The 19,306-nt window shown below is 46.4% G+C and overlaps 1 protein-coding gene across 1 annotated transcript in view; it reads left to right on the forward strand.

Moving 5' to 3' along the window:
* MRPL3 (mitochondrial ribosomal protein L3) overlaps positions 1-19,306 on the forward strand; it is a 347,579-nt gene that overhangs the window by 34,321 nt on the left and 293,952 nt on the right. Inside the window, exon 2 of the mRNA XM_078663875.1 lies at positions 12,605-12,783. Within this exon, the coding sequence (XP_078520001.1) occupies positions 12,605-12,783 (179 nt within the window). The remainder of the gene's footprint in view (positions 1-12,604; positions 12,784-19,306) is intronic.

Here is a 19,306-nt window from a genome sequence, read left to right on the forward strand (position 1 = left end):
TTTTTTTAACGGAGGCAGTTCTCATGGGATGATACAAAAGTCCTAAAGGAGGGACGACTAAGTGTATTCACCAAACAAAAGCTGGCATTTCCAAAGGACAGAAAGAGGAACAAATTAAAAAGATGGGTGGTCCTCTGACCCCATATTCTGAATACAGCATGTGTCGAAGAGACAGCACATGCGATGCCTAGGAGAGACCTAAAACGCTTTACAGGGAAAGGGTGCGTCTTTGGTCCCAGTACACAACTTAATTTGATTATCACCATTCAAGCCTTTCATATTGCTGAAGTGTGACTGACCCCTGCTCCTGTTGGGTGTTCAGTTGAACCAGTCTGTTTGGAAATATCTTGGTTTCCATGTAAATTATTCCTTTCAGATCTAATACTTTTGTGACAGAGTTGGTCATGTGACCCTTTCATAGTACAGAACAAAACGAGAAAGGCCTAGTCTCCGTATAGGTAGTCCATTAAGAGATTGGCAGTGCTGGAACAGTTAGACAAATAAGTGTTTGTGGACTGTTATGTGCTCCAGCTGCACTTGCCTGATGTAGATCGTTATGATAAAAATGTACTTGTTTATGCAGTGACCTATATACATGTTAAACATAGACTGATATAACCATAAGAAATATATACATTTGTTAAGCAGACCTAATGAATATCTATTATAAACCCAATTATTAATACACATCAGAGGAATAGACCTTTCTAGATACATACATATAGTCCAAATAATTGCATATGTACACAGGGATTTGCTGTACATTTATTTTTTAGTATGGTGGTTATGTGGGGAAAAGACAACTCTTGAGTAGTCTTCTGTAACTAAGGTAGTTATCAGTGGATCTTATGTTTGGGAGAAAGTGTTCTATAGTTAGGCTGCTTTAACAGAGAAGGATGTGCCACCTATGTTTTCTTTCTTGTTTTGTGGGATTTTGAGGCAAGGGGCTGAATGTATTTGGTGATTTTATTCCTGATGAAGAGAGGCCGTGGTCCATGTATTACTTTGTGGGTGATACAAAGCGGCTTGAATGTGGATCTAATTGCGACCGGTAACCAATGTAGAGCCTTCAAGGCAGCGGAGATGTGGGCTTGTCACTTCAACTGTAGGAGCCGTCTGACAGCTGAGTTCGAAATCCTTTGTAGTCTTTTCATAGTTGTTAAAGATGATCCGTGGTAGAGTCTGTTGGCACAGACAAGTTTAGACAGTACAAGACGGATAGTAACCTGGACCGTGAGTGGAAATCCCAGGTGGGGGAAGATGCATCCCAGAGTTTTTCTAGTAATGAAGCTTGATCTTGCTAGTATGTCCACTTGGGGATTCATTAATTTCTTGGAGTCCATGGTAATTCTGAGGTTTCTTACTTCCTCAGATACTTTAAGCGGTGTTCCTAGGTCCTCAGTCCAGGCATGGAGTGGGTCATAACCTTTCCTATCACCACATAGTAGTATTTCTGTTTTGGAATCATTCAGTTTGTGATGGCTCCATGTTATCCACTGATCTACGGCTCTGAGGCAGCTGAAAATTTGTGAGTATACAATGTCTTTGGGGCTTTCAGTTTAAGGAGTATTTGTGTGTCATCTGCATATTTATAGCATGTGAGGTGAAAATCACTGATCAATGCCGGTAATGACTTTATGTAGATGTTGAAAAGCATGGGTGAGATGATAGAGCCTTGAGGGACCCTACTTTTGTGAAGTATGGTTTGGATGAGAAGGGGGGGGATATAGTTGACATTTGTTCTGTTTTGAAGGTAGGTTGTGATCCAGTCGAAAGCAGTGTCAAAGGCAGCTGAGAGTTCCAAGAGAAGCGGTGTAGTAACTGTGTTCCTGTCAACTGTGTTCTTAAGGTCAGCCCAGATGGCAATGAGGGCTGATTCTGTGCCTTTTCCTAGACGTAATCCTGTTTCAAAGTCTGAAAGTATGGAATTATCTCCAGTAAATTGTGACATTGGTGCGAGTGCTGCTCTTTGTATCAGTTTGCCTAGGAAAGGTCTATTTGTAATTTGGCTGTAGTTGCCTGGGTCATGCGGGTCCAGGTTTGTGTTCTTTAATAATGGGAGTATGTATGCCTTTTCTTAATTCTTCTGGAAAGGTTCCTGAAGTTAATTAATTATTTATGATTTTTAGGTCGAGCCTTTGCGAGACTTTTAGTAAGGGGCTTCAGAAAGCTCACCAAGCTCACCACACGCTTGTACGTGTGTTTTTGTTTTTTTCACAGGCTATTGGGATTTGCGTGCGTCTTTCTAAGAAAGATAGCACGCAATTGGGCAAAGGCGGGTGCATGTCCCGCCTTTGCTCCACCCACGGCCTGTTGCTTGCGGTTACCCGCACGGCCGACATCTCTTTTGAATTATCGTGCCCAGACACGGGCGCAATAATTTAAAACAGATTGTTCGCTGTGGCGCGCGCGTGCGCGCACCACTCGTTCTTTTTTTCAATTCCGTGTCTTGCCTATCCCTTCATACAGCAGGACTACAAGTCCCAGAATTCAAAGGGGATAAATTTGATTGGACCTTGATATCATCCACGGACCTCGGAAACTTAGCAGATATGCCTACACCTAGCATTTTCTCCTATGTCTTCCATGCCGCGTCTTGCTTTTGCCCCGTACTTCCAATCTCACTGAAGCGACCTTCAGTATCCTTGCCCCATCTTCTCCTTTCCCCCGCCTCCACTTTCTCTTGCGGTGGTGCTTTCTCGACTAGATGTATTTTCCACACTAGGCAGCTGCATGGCGATTAGCCCTAACACGAAGCCCCCTGCACAGCCCCGGGCGCGAGGAGCGCGTGAACCGAGCCGCTGACGCAAAGCCATCTCCAAGGCACCTCTCAAGAAAAGTAAATGCCCCCACAGCCCCACTACCCCGCCACCCCTCGCAGTATGCACTGACCGGGCCGAAGCAGCTCCTCCTGGGGTGCAAGGGATCTTCTTATTATTGTGAGATGGAGGGGCCGCCCTCTCCACCATAGTCACCCCTCCCAACGCACCTCCTCCCACCCGTGTGTCTCCACCTTCCTCCTCCTCGTGCCTCCTCCCACATCTCCCCCCTCAACACAGAATAATACAATACGTTATGTTTAGCGCATCCGTATAGCGATTTCTCACTATTCGTAAAGTCTCAAAGCGCTTTCTGAATATGGATGTCATTTGCGGTCTTGGGATTAAAAGTTATTTGCTTATATTGTATTGGGTTGTGCACAGTGCAGGGCGTTAAGTGGGATGAGAAAACCTAACGGTTTCTGAAAGGAATGTGGTGTTTGTAATTAGGGGCGAGGCTTAAACATTGAAACTATATTTCTGTGAGCTCCCTAGTATTTATTTATTTTTGCGTTTTTATGTAGTGCGTACTTTATTTACTCAGAGATGTCAGAGTGCTTTACAATAGAGCGAAGTAAATTACATAAGGAAACAAAGCTTTGGCATAGCCAAAAGTCTTGCCTTTGGGATCTTATAAGTGTTTAGCCATGCCACACTTGTTGTTGCACCAAGGATATTGTGCTGGATAACTAAACACTTACCAAGTCCCAAAGGCGAGACCTATTGGCTATTCCAATGCTTGTTATTACTGGTGTGGCAGCAGATGGTCCCTTTGTCACTTGTCTGTATTTGTCGAGGTTAACGGGGTCCAGGTTTGTTTTCTTTATTAATAGGTGTATGTCTGACTTCTTTTTTTTTTTTGGATCTTCTGGAAATATTCCAGTAGTTAAAGAATTGTTTATGATTCTTCTTACTGGTGTAGCAGCAGAGGTAGTTAGAAGATTGTTCTGGAAGGTTTGTGGTGGACATGGGTCAGAAGGGTTCCCAGCAGGCTTAATTGCTTTGACCAGGTCCATGAATTCATTGTGATATTTGTTGGAAGGAATGCAGAGGCTACGTTAGCCTACTCTTGGAGTTTGTTTTTGGTTAAGGGTCAGTTTTGGTGGTTTTCCTTTGTTTTATATAGAGTCCAAGTGTCTGATTTGGTTGTGTTATGATTTGCCAGTTTGTCTGTGAATTCTTGAGGAATGGGATGTGTTCCTTCTAGGCAATTTGGTTTAGGAAATTCGGTGAGAATTGTGTAGCATTTTTTATTTGCACATTTTAGCATTTTGAATTCTGTCTGAACAGTATCGTTTTTTTTTTAGCTTTTTTGATTGCTGACTTGTATAATGTGTTAAGATTCTGTAGGTGAAGTTTGTCTTGATTGGTGTTTGTTTTGAGCCAAGTGTGTTGCAGCTTTCTAATTTGCTGTTTTGTCACTGTATTTCTCCAAAGTGCCTGTTTTTTGTCCTGTTTTGTTGTCCCTAGTGTTATAAGGATATCAAAAGCTTCATGTAGCCAGTCAAATAGTTTTTTAACAGAATGTTTGTGCCTAGATCTGTATTAGTTGTTAGTTGTGTTTTGTAAGTGCTCAAAATTGAGCGTGTTCCACGGCCAATAGGTGGATGCATGTAAGGTGCTTTTAGGTGTGCTGCTTTGTGTTGTTTTATGTTGGGAAGCAAGCAAATGGTGGTCTGACCATGTGACTGGAGTCTTTGTTTGAAAGGTAACTTGTTCTCTATTTGCAAAAATGACATCTAGGGTGTGTCTAGCGATGTATGTGAGTTTATGAACAATCTGATGTAGGTTCAGTGCATCTAGGCCAAGGATGATTGTTTTCGGATGGGGCATATTGGGTTTGTCAAACCAAATGTTTATTGTATTGTATATTGTAATTGCATTTATATAGCGCTTACTACCCCTGACGAAGCGTCAAAGTGTTTTTTTGGTGAGTAGCACGCTACTCTGGAACCCATGAAGGATTCATGTTAAAATAGTATAGTGAACTATGAAAGTGATTTAAGTGATTTAAGTGGTTGATAGGTTAGTCAATTATTTGGATTCAGAAGGATAGCAGAAGGATAGAAGAGGGAAAAAAGGTTTGTATTTATATAGCGTTGTTGAAGTGCTTTTGGGGGGGGGGAGTACCACGCTACTCCGGACACCCATAATGGATTAGTGGTGAATTAGTATTGTGAAATATGAAAGTGATTTGAGTGGTGGGTATTAGTCAGATATTTGGATAGAGAAGGATAGCCGAGGGATAGAAGAGGGAAAAGAGGTTTGCATTTATATAGCGCTTGTTACCCCCTGATGGGGAGTTGAAGCGCTTTTTTGGCAGGTAGCATTCTACTCTGGAACCCATAAAGGTTTAGTGTTGAAAATTAGTATAGTGAACTATGAAAGTAATTTGAGTGGTGGATAGATATGTTATTCAGTTATTTGGATAAAGAATGGTAACAGCGGGATAGAAGTGAGAAAAGAGGTTTTCATTTATAAAGCGCTTGCTACCCCTGATGGGGTGTAAGTCATGAAGAATGCATAGGTTGGAGTGTATTGTTATTAGGTTTTGAAACTGTATCTAAGAGTGTCTGGGAATGATGCATTGCTAGGTGGAGGTGTGTAATTGCCTCACAACCTTGTATGGAGACGTTGTCAGCTTTAGTGATATTTAATATTTGCTTGAATAAAACAGCTGGCCACCTCCTCTTTTGCCTGTACAATTGTATGTGATAGTTTGATAGCCTAGAGGAATGGCTTCATACAACACTGGAGACATGTCATCTCCAGCTATGATTCAGTTATGAAGTCGAACTGTGTGTCAGTGAAAAGGGTGTAGTTGTGATGCGTGTTTTTAGAGTGGTAGAGCATTTATTAGTAGGCATTTTAGAGAATATGTTTTGATGAATGTGTGATATTGTTTTGTAGAAGAAGGAGCAGCATTTTGTGGACTTGTAGCAGGTGTTTCCTTAGTGCTGGTATTCGCTATATGAGGTTAGCAACAGTGTAGCTTTTCTGTATTGTATTCCTGATCCAGCAGGCTGAGAAGGCGTTTTATTGGGTCTGCATGTGTAGGTGGTGGAGATGGTGGTTGAAAGTGAGTTGGTGAGCTGCATTGTTTTTGTAGAGTAGCCTGGTTGTGCAGTAGATATGGAGATGGGAAGTTGTTTATTCGGTTTGCGTCTGTTTAGGGTGAAAGGTGTATGAGTTTATGGTGGCGGTGCCTCATGTGGGTCATGTTGCAAGGTCCAAAGGATGAGAGGCGATTGAAAGAGTTGCTGTATTTGTGTTTGGTGTGGGGGAAGATAGAAAGCTTAGCAGTAGGGTTGGTTTAGGGTGTGCATTATTTGTGTAGCCAGGAGGGTGGGAGTGGGTGTATTTTTCTAGCTTGTGACGAAAATTATTATAAGGTAGTGTGTGTGTGTGAGATGTTGTGTTTGTGTGAGTGTTATGTTTAGATTTTGAGGAGGAGATGATGTAGTTGTTTTCTGAGAAGTATTTGTATGTGAAGCTATTGGTGAGAAGAAGCCGAAAGGCAAAGGGCATGGTGATGTGTTTTGGAAAGGAGTGTATGTGGTGTGTGAGAGTGGATGGACAAGAGTTAAGTGTGTGTTCGATTATGATCGTGGGAATAGGTAATATGTATGTTAGTGGAATGTAAGGGTTCCGTGGTTGTGTGTTTTTGGTAAAAAGAGGAAGAGAGTGTTAGTGGATAAAATGATGGCAGAGAGAGTATAGGTTTGGTGGTGATAGAAAGGGGTCTATTGAGAGTAAGTAGAAGGTAGAGCTGGTGCTTTGTATGAGCAGGGAGTGTGTGCCTGGATGGGATATATTTACATATAGTGTTGATTTGTGTTGCGTTGCCAATGTGTTGATTTGTTAGTTGGTTGTATAGGATTAAGTGTTGTTTTGTGTGTGAGTGACAGTGCCATTGTGTGGTAGTTGGGGTAGAAGGGTGTATAAGTGTGGTTTGTGGTATTTTTTTGGTGGTTATTGTGACAATGTAAACTGGTTAGTGTTTGTAGTAAAAGAGTAGAGTGCATTTGTTGTGAGTTAGTTAATATGTTTGTGGATGGGGTAAGACTGGTGTTGGTGAATGGGGAAAAAAGGGCAGCCTCTCTGGCCCTGATAAACATGCTTTATGCCACCTAGGTCTACACAGCACAACCTGAAATGCCCATGTGATGTGGTAGCTAGATCAAATAAGATGAACGAACCTGCCGTACTCCTCTCCTTGGATGCTGTACATGCATTTGATTCCCTTGCAAGGCCTAATCTGATGGCAATATAAAAAAAAAGAAGATTCCGACTGGAATACATGGCCTAGATTAAAGTGCGGCATGCTACTCCAGTCGCCTGAGTTAGGGTACATTGAACACTTTCTCAGGAGTTCCTGCTGGCTAGGGGACAAGACAGGGAAGTCCTTTTCCCCACTGCTATTTGCCCTGGCAAGTGAACCACTGGCCAGTTGGGTACAGAAGGATGCACTGATATTGGTATTTAAATGGAACTCAGAATAGAAACACACATCCCTCTACACTGATGTTGTGCTACTCTATTTAGCCGACTCTGAGCGACCCATACCTAAGGTACTGGAAATCCTCTCAGTGTTGTGGAGGAGGGAGGGAGGTTTATTCGTGTATTCGCATTAACTGTCAGAATTCAATAGCATTTCCCCTTATAAATATGAAGCCATCCACGAAGTGGAAATGTCCACCAGAGAGGACTAGTGAGGGCTTTAAATACCTCGGCATCCGTGTCACAACCGATGTAAACTTCTTTATGATGAATAATTTGGGTAAAGTAGTTAAAGAATACAATGCAGACACTGAACACTGTCCCAATCTTGGTTATGAGAGTTGATGATCTTTTATAAAATGATAATGTTGCTGAATTTCTCGACCGGGACATCTTAAGATTTTGAGGGCCCTTGCCCAAACACATTTTGGGGGCCCCTGTTCAGAACAGCTTTGAATTTATGATCCAATATCCTCTTTCACAAGGTCACTGACACCAGACAAGCAGACTGGTCCAAATTATAAATCTTTTTCCATCTGATATTCGGGGATGGTGGTGTGTGTTTTCAATATTGTAATATCGCAGCAGCTCACTAATATTATTGCACATAATCTCTATGAACCACTGACATTTTGCATATGTGAGGTCCTGTTTTGAGCTAAACTGAACTTTTTGGGGGAATATTGCATTGTGTTGAAAAACAAATGCAAATATTCTCTGCGAAATGTCTGTAATGTACTCCCACAAATTACTTGTAAACATAGATTTTAAATACCAGTTTCCTTTAATTTATTTTTAATACAAGCCATTCAAGGTCATCTGAGCAGGATTGTGTGGAGAACATGGCTGGATCTTTCAGAGGGCCCCCAGAAAGGCTGAGGCCCTTGACCAGAGCCCAATTTGCCCATGCCTTAACCTGTTTACAGCTGCGACAATTCTGCCGCGGGGCGTTCCATTATGTGGGCGGGGCCGCGTCGGCCAACGGACGTGCGCAGCACTACCAAGGTAGTGCTTGCGACAGCAACTGTTAGTAGTGAATGATTTGGTGTTCCCTACACTGCAAGAACCAGCACTGAAGGTGGACAGAAGGGATAGGTCCTGAAGGGGGTAGCTTGAAGAACTGCAAGGAAGGAACACCACATTAAAGTCAGATAACCCAATTATCACGGTAGTCCAACTCTGGGGAAAAAAGCGACAGCGGAATTGGTATGGAAAACAAAATGTGCTCTAGAACCACCTCTTTGGGACTCTGTGGTACTAAGGAAGGTGGGTGTGTTAAAAGGATTCCAAGTGTTCCAGGGCATTTTCAAATTGTATGATGTATGGAGTCTGAAAGGAATGCAGTCCTTCAAAGAACTGCAACGCCAATGAGAAATGCCATGCAAGCAACATATCTGAAAGAAACAGGTTAGTATTAGATTCCTTACCTTAGAATATCCCCAGGCGTCACACTGAATCCGGAAATTTTTGCATAGCAGTACCCTTGCGCGTCGGTACGCGTCGTCTGCGGCTCCGCGTCTGTCATCGGCTTCGTGCGCGCCGTGATGACGTCGTCGGAGTACTTAGACGCCGCCTCCGCGTGCTGACGTCAGTTTTTCTTTTTTCTGCGCCAGCAAGCGCAGATCTGGAAAAAGCAGTACTTTAGTTACTTTTTGACTAAACTTTTTGATCCCTTTTGATCATCTTTTCTTGAGTCTTGCGACTCCGGACGGTGCTGGTAGGGATGCCAGGTTTCAAGCCTTGTGAGGATTGCGACCGACTGATGTCGGTCACCGACCCTCACTGTCGGTGTCTCCACTGTCTCGGCGTCGACCACGATGACAAGACCTGCTCCGACTGCCGGGCCCTAACTTCGAAAGCTAGTCGGGTGCGGTCCCGCAAGCGACTCGAACTCCGGCAGTCGGCGCCGCGCCGCGAGAGGTCCCGGTCTCAACGGAGGTCGAGGGACAGGTCGCGGGGTAGGAGCCATCACAGCTCCGGGAGTCGCCATCACTCCTCCGGGTCGAAGTCGTCTTCAGGTAAGCACAAGAAGTCGAAGAGATGTCATCGCTCTCCCGACTCCCCCCCCCCCCCCCCGACGGGGTTCGGGTGTCACCACCCACACAGCTCTGTCGGAGTCGCAGGCGTCGCGGCCTGCTCCACACCCTCAGGTCCCTGGGCAGCACGATACGCCGGAGGAGATCGAGCGCTTCCTCATGGCCATGAGGTCACTCGCTCCTCCGACGGGCTCCGCGGTGCCTTCGGGCCCAGCGGACACATCTGGGGGCCCTAGCGGGTCGGGTGCTTCGGTCCCGACGCTGTCGGGCGCTTAGGCTCCTACGCCGTCGGCGCCTTCGGGCCTGACGCCGCAGGGCCCCACTGGATCCCCTTCGGGATCCGGGTCGTCTCCGGTTGACCTAACGACCTCACCGGCGCCGGTCCCTCAGGTGTCACCTCCGGCGCCGTCCTCGGGCGGCGCCGTCCCTGATTCCTCCCTCGATCCGGCTCCGGCGTCGGAACGGCGCCGCTGAGTGCCGCTTTCGACGCCGCTTGGGGAGTTTCACTTCTATGAGCCGGCCCCATCCTTTGACAACCCTGATTATCGCTCGGAGATGCTTTTCGTCGCGAGTGGAGTTGCGGTCTGTTGTTCGCCTTTCCGCCTATACCACTTCTGCCCAGAGTGCTGAAGAAGATCAAACGCGACCGGGCCCAAGTGGCTCCGGACTGGGCACGAAGATACTGGTATCCCGAGCTACTCAGTCTGTCAGTCGATCCCCCGGTTCGTCTGCCTCTTCAAGAGGACCTTCTGTAGCAGCAGCAGGGGACGGTCCTCCACCCGAACCTGTCCAGTCTCCACCTCCATGCTTGGAGATTGAGCAGCGACAGTTGAGGCCATTTGACTTGCCTCCTGAAGTCTGTAATGTCATTCTGGCAGCCAGGCGTCCCTCCACAAAGTCGGTATGTGCCTGCAGGTGGAACAAATTTGTGGCATGGTGCACAGCAAAGGCTGTGGATCCTCTGTCTGCCCCTCTTTCTGAGGTTCTTCTCTTCCTTCTTTCTCTTGCCCAGCAGGGCTCTGCTCTGGGCACTATCAAGGGCTACCTTTCTGCCCTTTCAGCCTTTCTGAGGCTGCCTGATCACTCTTCTTTGTTCAAGTCCCCTATTGTAACTCGCTTTCTGAAGGGCATCACTCCCACGTTTCCTCCTGTTCCGTTTGTGATGCCTCGGTGGGACTTGAACCTTGTCCTTACTTTTCTGATGTGCGCTCCCTTTGAGCCACTTCACAACTGTCCTCTCCGCCTTCTTACTTTGAAGACTGCTTTCCTGGTTGCCATCACCTCTGCCAGGAGAGTGAGTGAGCTCCAGGCTCTTTCGTCCACACCCCCCTTCCTTTCTGTCCATCCGGACAAGGTTGTGTTGCGGACTAAACCTTCTTTCCTGCCCAAGGTTGTCACGGCCTTTCACATCGGGCAGTCCATCACCTTACCAACCTTCTTTCCGCCACAGCATCCCTCAAAAGAGGAAAGCGGCTCCACCATCTGGACCCAAAACGTGCGATTTCATTCTATTTGGATCGCACACGCCAGTTCCAGGTGGATGACCAACTCTTTGTTGGTTACGTGGGCGCAAAGAAAGGCCGGGTGGTGCACAAGAGGACCATCTCTCGGTGGGTCGTCTTGTGTATCAAGGCTTGTTACTCTATGGCAAAGAAGGAGCCCCCTGTTGGGCTGAGCGCCCATTCTACTCGGGCCACGGCGGCTACCACGGCCCTGGGCCGGGGGAGTCCCCTTGCAGGACATTTGTCAGGCAGCTACGTGGGCCTCGCTGCACACGTTTGCAAGACGCTACTGCCTGGACAGCCAAGTCCGGAGGGATGGCTTCTTTGGCCGTTCCGTCCTCCAGGACTTTCTGGTGTGATTATTGGTTCGCAGACCCACCACCGCGGTTGGTATTGCTCGGGTATCTATTCTAAGGTAAGGATATAATACTAACCTGTTTCTTTCAGATGAACAAGTTACTTACCTTTGGTAATGATATATCTGTAAGAAACAGTAGTTAGTATTATATTCCTTACCGCCCCACCCATCCTCCCCGTTCTGCGAACCGATATCTAGGGTTAAGGTCATCCCCTTTAAGGGCCCTAGTTTCAATGGCACCAGTGTTGGTTTTTAACATGGCTCTGCGTTTCTGCCGCGGAAAAGCTGTACCTAAGAACTGACGTCAGCACGCGGAGGCGGCGTCTAAGTCACGGCGCCCACGACGACGGACGCGGAGCCGCAGACGACGCCTACCGACACGCAAGGGTACTGCTACGCAAAAATGTCCGGATCCAGTCAGACGCCTGGGGATATTCTAAGGTAAGGAATCTAATACTAACTACTGTTTCTTACAGATATATCCTTATCGAAGGTAAGTAACTTGTTCTTTAAATATCTACAACTGAAGCATGCGATAAATAGACACAGAAGCACAGGGATGTGGCAGAGGAGTTGACTCCAGAAAACCTCCCTTCATTGCGAGCCGTGTACCGTCAGAACTACCTTTTGTGGTGCTGCTGGCTGTTTCAGCCTTTTCAACTTTCCCCATGATCTCTTCGGCTTATCTTCATGCACCTGTCTTGGTTATGCCCCTCCCCCCCCCGCCCACCCCCCACACCCCCACCCTTTCCCCTCACCTCTTGCCTGTACCATACGTTTGCCTGCACTGCATAAGTCATTATGAAGAAGGCAATGGCAAAACATAGACAGTGCTTCAGAGTAGTACCTAGAGGTTTGACCCTGTTGTGCAGTTTGTCTCCGCAATACCTTTTGTGCTCCTAGAAAAAATAAACATTGGCAAAGCTAATAGGTCTGGCATTTAATGGCCGTTGCAGAGTTATTGGTTTTGCCAGTGCTTGTGGATGCATCAGTGACTGCCTTGGAGTTCTTTTTAACATACTTTATTGCTATGTTATCTTTCCAAGATGGCTGATGTGTTGAAAAAAGTGCATCTTTCTTCTTGAAACAATAAAGGAAAGACAGAGTATGTCAAAAAGCATTCAAAGATGGCCACCTAGGCATCAACAAACAGCCACGTTTGAATGTGTTTTGCGGATTTCATTTGACAGATGGCTATCGCATTTGCCAGCAACACATAAACAAATTTTAAATATGGGGGTGGTCATGCGGGTCATATACCCTGTCCAGAACATCCTTGAACGCATCATCACATTTACATGAGGCAAATGTCCATGTGATCATTTGTTTGCTCTTTTCTGAACATAAATAGTCTTCATGTTCTATCAGTGATTTGCCATTTCTTTTCAGGGGATCATGCTTATTTATTGTCCGACAAGTACAGACTAATACGTGGTGGGATGAGCACTTATCAGAGGAAAACAAGACGTTTCTCAAACAATGCACTGCAGAGGAATATAGAACACTCACAGCCAGTAAACTCAACCCTTTGAAGGATGATCCGTGGCCTATTCATCCGTGGGCACCAGGTGAGTTGGGAAGAGTATTTTGGCAAATTACTCATTACTCATTTTGAGTGTCTTTAGAAACCTCTACTTTCACAGTTGACTGTTTTCATATCTAGCACAGTCCTAAGGGTTTCTCTAACTATTACTCTACTGTCTGTGTCCCAGTCCTTATTTATAGTTTTTTATTTTCAGTTTTCATCCAAACAGATACATACCAAAAGTACCAATCCAACAGACTGAAGTCTCTGAGTCTGTGTAGGAGGAAGCATTATGCAATGACTCGAGTGCTCAGCTACCAAGGGCCTGCTACCCATTCCTACCTAGGCTACCCGTCCTCAAGAGATACCTTATTCCGAGCAGCATAACGTTGATGTACATTTCAGTTTTATTCTGTTCTTTTCGTGCTGATTGTATATTTTTTTTTTAAATGAGCGCGGCTGTTACCTATCAAGCCAAACTCAACTTGCTGACATGTTTCATTGCCATATGAACTCGTGGCAATTTCTTCAGGGCACTAGTTTTTCGCCACTGCATCGGACACTCCAATCTTCACAACTGTTTAAAACATATAACAATCAGCACGAAAAGACCAGAATAAAATTGGCATATTCGTGTTGTTTGTAATTTAACTTTGATGTTGTGTTATATCACTGTGTATTGTCCGTGTAATACACTGTGTTTCCACTGCACTGTTTCACAAACACCTGTATGTTTTGTTAGGACACTTTTCATTTTCATTTTTAAGGCTTGATGGCACCGATGATGAGAACAGGGCAACCCTGGTGAGTACCTGCCAGGTTCCCCGATGGTGGTGCGCCCGTGAGGTGCCATCTCGCTTTCACACACATTTTTTCACATATACACAAAAGGGTGTGTGTTTTATGTTTCACAACTGTTGAATGAAGGGACTGTGGTTCATTTTAATAAATGGCACGGTTCTGATGTACCCCCTACCCCATAGACTTTAAAGAGGGGAGCTAGTTGTAATTTTGGTGCAACGTGTGGTACAGGACCTTAAAATAGTGCCTTTTGGGGACTAGGTATTTGATGTATAAATGACTTTGAGTGGAGGGCGACCTATGTCCGTATTTTTCCTTCTTTGCTCCTTATTGTTTTTGGTTGAGGGTGGGGGTTATCTGCATGGGCACCAAGAGAAACTCCTCCAGTGGGAGCCAAATGTCTTTAGGCCGGGAACGTACAAGCATGAGTTCCCAACAGGTGGTATGCTGCTCATGACAATAGGTGGCATCTTTGAGCCAGGCTGCTGTACGTGGTAGCGGACATCGCCCCCACCTCATCGCCACCCTACGCTTAGCAAGCAGAAGGATACGCGCTGTCAGTTTGCGCTTCTCAGGCTGCACCACTCGAACCTATTTCAGAAGCACAACACTCTGAGAGCTTTCAAGGGGGGTGACCCATAATATCAGGAAACCTAGTAAAAATGTAATTACAATAATCGAAGATTCCTGGGCAATCCCAAGCAAGGTGTAGGAAGCTGGCAGTTGGGAAGGAACAATTATTACATTGCGTGTCTGTGTCCAGGCCCATTTTAAACAATCTCTCAGGTGGGCCGGGGTATGATTCAGTCGGTGTATGAATTTAAAATGAATAAAATGGAGGCGATATTTAGAGGATAGCGCACGTGACTAGATGCAACAGTAGCTCAACTGTGCAGCCGTCAGCTGGGTATAATGTCAGCATCCCAAGCGCTTTTGCTCATGGGAGTGCATATAAGCAATGATATCTGAATGCCAGTATATAAACCCATCACAAGCTTACGAGAAGAAGGGCAGTTCAGAAACGTCTACAGTGCCTGGAATTTGGACAGGGCATCAGGGAACGAGGTATGAAACACTCTGATGGTGGCAGCGTATTTGGTAGTATATGATTGTGTAATGAGGTAGCATCACCGTCGTGCGAAGCTTCCTGCGGTGGAAGAATGGTGCCATCAGGTTAGATGTGAGATGTAGCTTATGCCAACGAGTAGTACAGATGGAGCAGAGAGTCTCGATACGGGCCCTATACTGTATCTCAACCCACTCCTACACCAATCATGCCACAGTGTCAATTCGCTCCCACAGGGGCCTAGGGGGCAGGGATAGTGCCATCTGTAAAGGGCAAGGTGCCACACAATCACATCTAGAGACAGTGTGAGCAAGGAATTAAACAGGGAAAGCCAATAATGGGCAAACTGGGCTCTGCACTAAAAAATTATAATCCATGTCAGGGGCACCTAGGCTGCCCTGTTCAAAGGGAAGTGTCATGATCTCCAGGGTAGAGCACCAGGAGAGAGACTCTGCATACATAGCTAATAGATGTAGGGCAAGCAAGGAAGCCATCTGCCCATGCTAAGACAAGACGGGCTCCGATTTGTTGACGGAAGGGGCAAAGGAAGTGGTATGGTAATGAAAAGGTAGAGAAATTTGGGGACAATTATAATTTTTGCTATGGCCAGGCTGCCAATCCCGGACAGTGGCAGTCGCTTCCAGCACTCAAGGCTGTCGTCCAGCCAAATTAGCAGATGGCCGTAATTATGTCTCCATAGTTTGTCAATATTTCTGCTGAGCCACACCCGAGATACCTAACAGGGCCACCTGCCCATACTAGAGGGAACTCCGATTCAGTTAGGGGCATCACGTCCGTCAGGTGGCAGACAATTGACTTTGCCCAGTTTATTTCAATCCCTGACATCCCGCCGAATATCCTAATAAGAGGGTTCAAATTGACATGCGGGTCTCTCACATATAAGGTAACATCATCTGCATACAACAAAACTAATATTCTGTGAGGGGTAAATGCCAGCCCGCAGTGTGCGTTATGTTGGCGAAGACCAGCTTCAAGCGGCTCCATCGCGGTTGAGAAGAGTATGGGGGATAGGGGGCACCCCTTGTGGGTACCACTAGTTACTACAAAGGGTTCAGGAATGCTACCATTGATTATCAAACAGGCCATAGGTTGGGAGTAGAGCAGCCCAATAGATTTAATGAAGGTTGTACTCAAGCCAAGACATGTCAGCAGGGCAAATAGATATGGCCATTCAAGGGAATCGAATGCCTTGCTGGCGTCTAGAAAAACTACTGCTGCCGCGTGTAAAGATGTGTTGATGGTACGAAGAAGCGCAAAAAAAGTGCTGAGATTATGAGAGGTGGACCTGCCGGGTATAAAACCTGCCTGGTCAGGACTCTCCACAGTTCGAAGTAAAGTGTGAAGAGGTGTGAGGCAAGGTTCTATTTGTCCCTATTGATCAAGGAAAGTAGACAATATGAATCGCAGCAGCAGGGGTCCTCTCCATGTTTAAGTATTGTGACTATGAGGGCTTCTCACAAGGGGGTGGGGGGTAGAACACCCGAAAAGTGAGACTCCGCATACATAGCTAATAGATACGGGCAAACAAAGGAGCCTATTCCTTAAGAATGCCGCAGTGAAGCCATCCAGGCTAGGAGCCGTCTTTGTGAGCATAGTACTGATTACCCCGATGACTTCCTCGGTTGTGAAGGGCTCATTCCAAGTATCGTCTATGGCATTCTACAAGCCACAAAAGTTGAAACAAGTCTAGGTAGGCTGGTAGGTCTGAAGGAGTATAATCCTGACCAGTTCTATATAGGGATGAGAAAATTGTCACCATGGCCCATTGGACCGCTTCTGTGCCGATGTGTACGTATAAATTGTTATCCTGTAATTCAGTTATGTAGTCGCTAACCCAGGGCTTGCAAATTAACTGAACAAGAGATTTGCCCGGTCTGTCTCCATCCCTAAAGCATCTGGAAAGTGTCTCCCTTCCTAGATAGTGCGACTCCTGCTGTGCAGCCTCCTTATATTCAGAGACTTTGCTCCGAATGGTTGCAAGCCTGGAAACATCACTATTATTATAAAACTGCAATTCGAGTTCTCTAATTTTGTCTTAAGGCGTGCCAGTTCTCCCTGCCTGGCGTGGAGGACGCCTGCCTGTTTGGCAATGCATGCTCCCCTAATAACCACCATGAAGGCCTCCCAAAGGCCATCAAGTAGTCAAAGTAGTTCAAAATTGCTGCTCTAATATCTTCCCATAACACCTGATTTCTCAGGGCACCAGGTGGAAGTTTCCAAATAAAGGTTCGGGGAGACCTTCTGGAGTATTCTACTAGGACTGGAGCATGGTCAGGGAGCATTTGCAGTTAATTGGATACTTGGACCGTCTGTACCAAGACGTCCTTCTATACTAACCAATAAACAGCCTCGACCACAAAGCATGGGTTGTGTTTATGCATGTGCCTTCCTTTTGGTTGGCATGACGGAAGCGCCAGAGGTTAGACAAGTCAAGGTCTTCCATAATAAGGCTCAGCTAGGCCACAACACGTGATAGGGGCGTCTTGACTGGGTGATCTAAAAACCCCCAGAAAGTAGAACAAATCTGCCCTGAGTGTCACACTGAGCTCTGTGCGTGTGCCAGGCCAGCCTCTATCTAATAGAGATCGCCACTCCCTGACCATAATTGAAGTAAGTGGCTACATACATTTCCCCAACCCACCTGGATCGCAGTCTACCTATAGTCCCGTCCATGAGGTGAAGCTCCTGCAATAAGCATATATCTATGGAGTGCCTTTGTAAATATGTGAACACTTGTCGCACCTTGCGGTGATCATTAAGGCAGCGGATGTTCCATGTTCTTAATGTAAGTGGACGCATGAAGGCTTAGTGGAAGGATGCAATGGCGGTGAGCGCCAGCCTTCAGATCGTTAGTGATACTATAAAGGTTTGGAATTGAGTGGAAGTCGATAACCAACATTGAAATAGAACAACCCGCACACCTCGCCCACCTCCCACACCAACCCCCAAACTTATCAGATTTCCCCCGCCACCCAGCAGCCCATTAAGCATTGAACCATAGGCCCTTCCCTCTCAACATAAAAAGTCGAGTGGGAAACATCCCTGGGAGTTGAGCGAGTCCCGACAAACAACCCCACTGAAACCGGTAGGGTAACTAGACCGGGGAAAACCCGGGGGACAAGCAGTGCAAATAAGGTTCCTTTATCCCACAACACTGACAGGGTGGAGGGATATAGAGGGACATACCCAAACAGGACGGCCCAACAAGGTTGGATCATGATAGACGCAATATCGGCTAATGTCAGCCAAGCGAGGAGGCCCAGAAATCACAGTGCCAGAGTAGGCTTGTTCTCAATCGTTGTCACTCAATATATTCTCATCCTTGTTTCACGCCAGGTTCCTGTGTGCGCGTTCATCATTGGTAACCTGCTTAACAAATTTCAGTGCGGACTTGGCGTCAGTAAAGAAGTGCTCTTGCAGTCCATGGCGATCCCCAGCTTGGACAGGTAAAGCAGCGCATACGGAATTTTCGCCCTCTGGAGCAGCTATTGACAGGTAGAAATTTACGGCGAGCGGCCTGCACCAACATTGTGAAATCCGGATAGAACGACAGGCGGTTTCCTCAACAGTGAATTGACCCACACTCACGCGCCAGCCGCAGAACAACATCTCGGTCTCTATAATTCAAGAGGTGTGCAAGTATAGGGCGGGCCGGTGTGCCCAGAGGCAGCTGTTCACTTAGCAAGTGATGCACCCGCTCAACAATGGAGATGGGTGATAGATCTTCCTCAAATAGATCACCCTGTATTTTCTCCACCTAGTATTCCATTTTCGCGATGGCTGTGGATTCGGTCGTCCCTGTAATTCTCTGGTTATTGTGCCTGGAACACGTTTCAAGGTACTCATATTTGGCCTTTATGAGTTCAAGCACCCTGTCCAACTTTATTAGTTGTTGTTTGAAGTCTGCCTGTGAGTCATCTGCATCTGATACACAATTCTCCAGGCGATCGAGTTTATCCTCCTGCTTCTCTGCTTGTTGTTTAACTTGGTCTAGGCGACTAGTCAGGAGATCCAGCTTAGCGTCTATTGCCTTCAGACTTGTCTTAACATCCACCAGGAGCTCCCTGAGATCCGCAACTGGTGGCTGTTCCTGCCCAGCACAATCTGGAGAGTCCTCAGACCGCGATTCATGATCCATCTGATGGGTGGGGCACCTGCCCTAAAAGGAAAGCTTAGACGGTTTGGCATCATGCTTCCCTTTGATCAAGACTGGTAGAGATCGCAGTAGCCACATACCTCAATCAGCAATTCTCCAATGGGTAGCAGCTGGGGCTATCTACCAAAATCAGTAGCAAAGACCAGGCTGTCTGTGGGCTAACAAATCATTAACTTGTGGCCTGAAGGAGTTGTTGAAATGTTTCCCGGGCCCCACCACAGCCTGGGTCTCGCTGCTGGCCAGGGGGCACGAGCAGGCCGAAACCTCAGATACAGCAAGTGGTCAGAGTGCCCAGGGGCCACTCCAGACCCCTCTTTTGCACAGGTATGTAGCATCAACAACCTCCCCAGAGGAACGTGATCCGATACTGGTCCAAACCATCACTGGTGTCCTACGAGCATGGACATATGAGAAGCTAATCTGGGCCAAGCAAATCCCGTCACCAGTGTCTAATGCAGGTGTCACGTTGGTGTGCAGGCAAGGAATGAACACGGTCGTATAGTGCAGAAGCTGGCAATATCG

Source organism: Lissotriton helveticus, chromosome 10, assembly GCF_964261635.1.
Source record: "Lissotriton helveticus chromosome 10, aLisHel1.1, whole genome shotgun sequence".
Lineage (NCBI taxonomy): Eukaryota > Metazoa > Chordata > Amphibia > Caudata > Salamandridae > Lissotriton > Lissotriton helveticus.